This window comes from Mus caroli, chromosome 4 (assembly GCF_900094665.2).
Source record: "Mus caroli chromosome 4, CAROLI_EIJ_v1.1, whole genome shotgun sequence".
Classification (NCBI taxonomy): Eukaryota; Metazoa; Chordata; class Mammalia; order Rodentia; family Muridae; genus Mus; species Mus caroli.
This window is the reverse complement of record NC_034573.1, coordinates 128,262,207-128,268,418: the sequence shown is the minus strand read 5'-3', so window position 1 is coordinate 128,268,418 and position 6,212 is coordinate 128,262,207. Positions and strand designations below refer to the sequence as shown.

At 50.3% G+C, this 6,212-nt stretch overlaps 1 protein-coding gene across 2 annotated transcripts in view; it reads left to right on the top strand.

Annotated features, from left to right (window-relative positions):
* Vwa5b1 (von Willebrand factor A domain containing 5B1) overlaps positions 1–6,212 on the top strand; it is a 56,205-nt gene that overhangs the window by 40,428 nt on the left and 9,565 nt on the right. For both annotated transcript variants that reach the window (XM_021161535.2, XM_029475849.1), the window contains exons 15-17: positions 2,232–2,433; positions 2,779–3,099; positions 5,275–5,412. In XM_021161535.2, the coding sequence (XP_021017194.1) occupies positions 2,232–2,433; positions 2,779–3,099; positions 5,275–5,412 (661 nt within the window). The remainder of the gene's footprint in view (positions 1–2,231; positions 2,434–2,778; positions 3,100–5,274; positions 5,413–6,212) is intronic.

Here is a 6,212-nt window from a genome sequence, read left to right as displayed (position 1 = left end):
CTTTAATCCCAGATGAAAGGTGTAGCCCAGATTAAATCTCCTTAAACTCGGAGATTTAATCTTCTGGAATCCATAGCCACTATGGCTCAAGATCTCCATACCAAGATCCAGATAAGGGTCACTGGTGAGCCTTCTAATTCTGGATTGTAGTTCATTCCAAATATAGTCAAGTTGACAACCAGGAATAGCCACTACACTCTGTAACAGACACAACACAGACCCTGTAACCCTGTGGTTCCCCCAGGGTTAAATTTGTAAGAGTACGATCATTATCTCAGTTCATGGACTTCAATCTGTGATACACAGCCCACTGCCCCAGTCTGTGCCGACATAAGAGACCCGGACACACTGAGCCTCGTCACGCATTTAGATATTTACCTGTCTCTAATACGGAAAAAAAAAATGTGACTTGTCTTAACTACCATGGCTCTGAACATTTCCACTTGGCTAATTGATATGTTCAATACAAACTGCTTGTGGATGAAGGCCCCCACTATTCTAATTTTGTCTTTTCCCTCCAATTACATGCGAGAGAATTCTTTTCAAGGCCAGAAGAAGAACAATTGTTTATTGGCTACACCTGGAGAGTGCTAGTGAGCTGGGCAGTACCTAGGGTACCACCTGCAGCTTAGGGCAGTGAGTCACATAAGACAGGGGAATGGGATGTCTTTCTGTGCTCGGAAGAAATATCCCCTGTGTGTAGCTCTGGGGATGTAGTTTGTGTCATGAGGAGGAAGGCAGTCTGGGTAGGCAGGTAAACAATGCTAGATCTTTGTGTGAGTCTGCATGGTAGTACCACCCAGTCTTGGGGCTTCTGCCATGCAAATCAGGGCAGTCATGGTCTGTTACCCAGCCCTGGGATGCAGTTGTGTGGCATCTAAGGAGCCTGGCCTGGTGCTCCATCACAATCGCCGAATCACACGATGTGGAAGAACTCCTTCCGTGTGAGTCCTCTGTGCACTGCATTGCCCACAAACACACATGGTAAAAAAAATTTAAAAACATCTAAAGCATGTGTTTTTGCAGAAATCAGTAGTTGAGTAGGACTCAGAGGATCCTGAATTCCAAGAGCATTTTCTTTAAAAAAAAAAAAAAAAACTCCATCATACATGTTGTAAGGATATTTCCCATCTACCCCTTGGCTTTCGGATGTTTGTTTATAACAAGCCCAAGAACAGATAGATGAAATTATCAAAACAGACTGTAAAGTCCACAAACAAAGCCAAACACACATGCTAGCTCTGTAAGGATCGTGTATCGAACCGATAAGCTACAGGGAGCCCCGCTGCATTCCATAAACAGCACTGAGGTCTGTGGCATTTGGGAAATCAAAGTTAAAGCTGGTTCCTATCTCCTCACAGGAAAATAGATTGCATATGAATCAAAGCCTTAAAACACACAAACAAAAATAACAAAACTTCTAGAAGATTTTCTTGGGGGTGGGAAAGACCTTTTAAGCACACCATATGGGGAGACATAAGGGGAAGGGCTGGTAATTTTAACTGCACACAAAAAAGGGTTTAAGCTTTCTGCCAGAAAAGAAAGTAGGTCTGGAATTATCCAAGGTACATGGTTCTCTGTGCCTTGCAGTTGACCCGTGGCCTGGAATTTTTCTGGTTTCTGTTTCTCAAGGGTGGTGGGGACTAAGTCATGGGTCCCTGGGTCCCTGAGAGGCCTGACTTGGAAAGTGCTGTGAAGGAGAGAAAGACAGAGAGACAGAGAGAGACAGAGAGAGAGAGAGAGAGAGACAGAGAGACAGAGAGAGAGAGACAGAGAGACAGAGACAGAGAAAGAGAGACAGAGAGAGAGAGACAGAGAGACAGAGACAGAGAGAGACAAAGAAAGAGGCGAGAGAGGGGGGAGCTGTGGGGGGAGCAGAAGGAGGCTCTTGCCATCATGAGCTTCACCTCCCCCTTTGTTTCCCCCTCCCCCTTATTCCATCCTCCTAATTCTCTTCTTCTTCCCTCCTTCTCTTTTTCCTCCTCCCTCCTCCCTTCCCCTCCTCTTCTCCTCCCTGCCTCCTCTCCTCTTCCCTTCCTCTTCATTCCCATCCTACTTATCCCCTCCCCCATTCTCCCTTCTTCCTCTTCATCTCCATCCTCATCCCCCTATCCCTTCCTTGCCATCCTCCCCCTCCTCCTCTTCCTCCTCTCTCTACCCCTCATGCATCCCTCCTCCTCTTACATTCTCCCTCCTCCCTCCCTTCCCCTGCCCTTTGCTTTCCTCCATAGACCCTACTCAACGATGGCCATAACCTGATCCAGGGCCCCAAACTTCATGGCCCAGGAGCCCGCAGGCCTTCCCTACTGCCTCAAGGCTGCCAGCTCATGCGCTTCTTTGACCAGAAGCCCCAGGCCTGGGGCCCTGTGAGAGAGCTGGATTATGGTTCCAGCCGGACATCTGCCCCTAACAGCCAAAGCTCTGAAGACCTGGGTAAGTGACCAAGGCCCACGATCCAAGGGGACAGGAAGGCTGTGGTCCAATTTCAGATGACAGAGACAGAGTACCAGTGCCTGTCTCTGTGTCTTTGTGAAACTCTTGCTCTGAGAACCTTCCTGGGCCCACCCCATCTGTTCATCCCCTCAGGGACAGGCTTCCAGAAAGGTAGATCTGTCCCTCTCTGGGACAAGCCCAAGCCACCTGTGCATTAGGAAGGATCGGTCCTTAAAGCTGGATGGCCTTTGTGTTTTCTAGAAATGACTGCCCCCAGGGGAGGGATGACATTCTCTACAAATGGCTGCCTGTTTGGGCTCAGGTTCAGCTCTCTTGTCCTTCCAGCCATAGAGCCAGCCCATTGTCCCTCAACCTTCGAACGGGAGACATCCTTAGACTTGGAGCCCATGGCTGAGTCCGAGGAGCAAGCCAATCCCTGCAGGACTGCCACTCCAAGCCCTGTGCTGGGCAAGGCTTTGGTCAAAGGCTTGTGCGCCAACCAACGCATGCAGTGGGAAGTGAGCTTTGAGCTGGAGCCTCCAGCCCTGAAGAGGGGGGACACACAGAACGCTGACATGTGGAGTGAGACTTTCCACCACCTGGCTGCCCGCGCCATCATCCGAGAATTCGAGCATCTGGCAGAGCGCGAGGACGAGATCGAGCTGGGTGAGCCACCAGGATCGGGGTGGCAGGATTCCCTTTGGCAGCACAGTTCCCTTCTCACTGACCAAGGCCAGCCCATTCCAAAGCCCCACCCACACCCTAAGACCCGCCCTCCAGAGACCTAGTGCCACACCTACTGCCCAAGATCCCTTCCCTAATTTTCAGACTCCCACCCACACCCAAAGCCCTCAAAGTCCTTGCTCTGTCTCAGTAACCTAAGGTTAGCCCTAGGTTAGCCTCACCAACTAGCTCCACACTATGCACAGCTCGCCTCCTTACTACACCTCTGCTGAAGTCAAGTCTCTATCTCTGTACCACTAGCTGTTTCCTGAGCCTACACTCCACTGTGTCTCACCCCATATTAAATGGAGCTTGGGCCTGAATCCTCAACCTGAGGTGCCCTCCCTTCCTCGGCCCTGGATTTGTCCATCTCTCCCACTCTTCAGATGACCCATCCTCCTCTCTTCTTACCTCCTCCTCTCCTACCACACTTGCCCACCCCCATGCTCCCTCATACCCAGCATTTCTCTGGGTGACCCATGTCTGGTTCTGGAGGGTCAACAATGGTAGGAGATCCTCTGAGGTTGAACCTTCCCAGAGGGCCCCTAGACCTAGCCTAGATCCTGCCCATTCTCATCAGCCCCAATGACTCCCCCACAGTCAGCAGGGGGGGGGCAGGCTAGGTGTTTGGCCCCACAGACGCCTCAGAGGGTTGGTTAGCATAGAATAAAGTGAGCGCATCCTTTCCCAGGGGCACCTGACACTGGCTAAGAGAGGCCAGCATTAATCAAACAATTACACAGCTAATTAAATAAGCCCTGTTCAGAAACACTTGAATTGCAAGCCCTGTATAGCAGGGATGGGTCGTGAGCTAATTTAGTTCAGGAACTGGGGCAGCCTTTCCCAGAACGGGACTAGTGAAATCTCAATAGGACACACTTGGAGAACAGAGATAAGTGGCAATAAGTACGGGATTCCTTTGTTCTAAGTTTATGCTTAATTTGCATACTATGTGGTCCATATTTTATTTGTATTGGGGGGGGGGGCTAACGCATGATCCTCTTTTCTTCCATGAATACTCCTCCCCCTTTCATTGCCCTGATTCCCTGAACAGCCCTCAGAAGGCAGCAAGCCATCATGAGGGCTCACTATTTGGTAGAAAGGGCGTGAACTTACAGGTCAGGTCATCCTGAGTCCTAATCTCAGGTTCTGACTAACTTGCTGTGTGACCGAGTCCTTTCCCTAGTGTTCAATCTGAAAGGGAGGAGAGAGAGAGAGAGAGAGAGAGAGAGAGAGAGAGAGAGAGAGAGAGAGAGAGAATCTGTCTATGCTTGTCTGTCTGACTGTCTATGTGTCTGTGTCTGTGTGTGAATGTGTCTGTGTGTGTATGTCTCTGTGTGTATCTGTGTGCGTACATTGTGTGTGTGTGTGTTTTGGGTGGGTTGTGCCAGTTGTGGAGGTGGGAGTAGATAGGTGTACAGAGAAGCCGGAGGAAGATTCAGGGTGTGTCCCTCTCATTCTCTAACTTGTTCCCTTGGGGAAAGAGTCTCTCACTGAGCCTGAAGCCTGGGGCTTTTTGACGAGGCTGGCTGGCCGGCAAGCACCCTGGGTCCTCCTGTCTCCCAGTTCCCTGCATCTCCAGCCCTGGATTCCAGGTGGCCACAGCCATGCTCAGCTCCTTCTCTGTATGCTGGGGACACAACTCAGTGCTTTCTTAGCAAGTGCTCTTGCCCACGAAGCCATCTCCCAGACCACGGCTTTCCAATCTTCTCAGCCGTGTGGAAGGTCCCATGAGTCAGGGAACTCAGGAAACCCTGTCACAAGGTTCCCGTCAGTCACCTGCAAGATTCAAATACACAATATGGACAACATAGAATGCCGTTTAAATAAACATGCTATTTAAAGGAATTAGCTATCTTTTACTCTAAGATAATGAGTTAAGTTTTTATGTTAGCATAACTTTTATCCTGTGAAATGGTGTTTTTTGTTTTGTTGTTGTTGGTGGTGGTGTTTTGTTTTGTTTTGTCTTTAATTAGACCATTGGCAGGCCATCAATTTCAAGACCTACTTGACCCTAAAGATGGACTGCTAATCCAGCTCTCCTTTCAGCTTCCGGGGTCTCCACGCCAAGCAAGACTTTCTGATCCCAGACCGTGACCTTTGCTCTTCCTCCCACAGGGTCCAATCGCCGATACCAGGTGAATGCCGTGCACACCAGCAAGGCCTGCAGTGTGATCAGCAAATACACGGCCTTTGTGCCTGTGGACATAAATAAGAGGCAGTACCTGCCCACCGTCGTCAAGTACCCCAACTCTGGTAAGGCGCATGCGTGGGTGTAGGGAGCTGCGCAGTCCAGCCCGTGGGCTTGGGGAGGAGGTGAGATACAGGAAAGCGCAGGCTCCCAACGGGCGGGTGGCTCAGCCACAGAGGAAGAGGGGAGCAAGATGCCTTCACTGTATTTTGTTCTCCTCCCGAGGGACGATAAACGATCCAGTTCCTTGTAAAGAGCCCCAAAATGTCTAGAATGATGCAACCTAGGACAGATGCGGCAGAGTGACAGTCATGCGGGAGGAGAGCTTGTCCCTCCCTGCTGTACCCATCCTGACTTCTCTTGGATGGGTTGTCTACAAGGAGGGAAATCATGTGACACGGGCAGTTACCTCAGCTGGAACATACCGATACATACTATGGTTTTCAAATTAAAGCTGTGAAAAATAGTCTATTCCTGAAGAAATACTAAAACGCCCCTTTTGATAACATACTGTATTCCACTGCAGGGGCAGGAATATCCCATCATCCACCAGGCCCAGCCTGGTGGCACAGGCCTGTCACCCTGGCTACTCAGACGATGGAGGTACATGGGTTGCCAGTCCAGGGCTACCTAAGCTACATCCTCCATTTTTCAAGACTAGCCTGGGCAACTTAGCAAGGCCTTGTCTCAAAAATAAAAGTTAATAGGAGAGTCAGGGATATAACAGTGGAGTACTCGCCTGGTGTGTGGGAAGCCCAGGACCAGTCCCTAGAACTGGCTTGAGCCGGGCGTGGTGGCGCACGCCTTTAATCCCAGCACTGGGGAGGCAGAGGCAGGCGGATTTCTGAGTTCGAGGCCAGCCTGG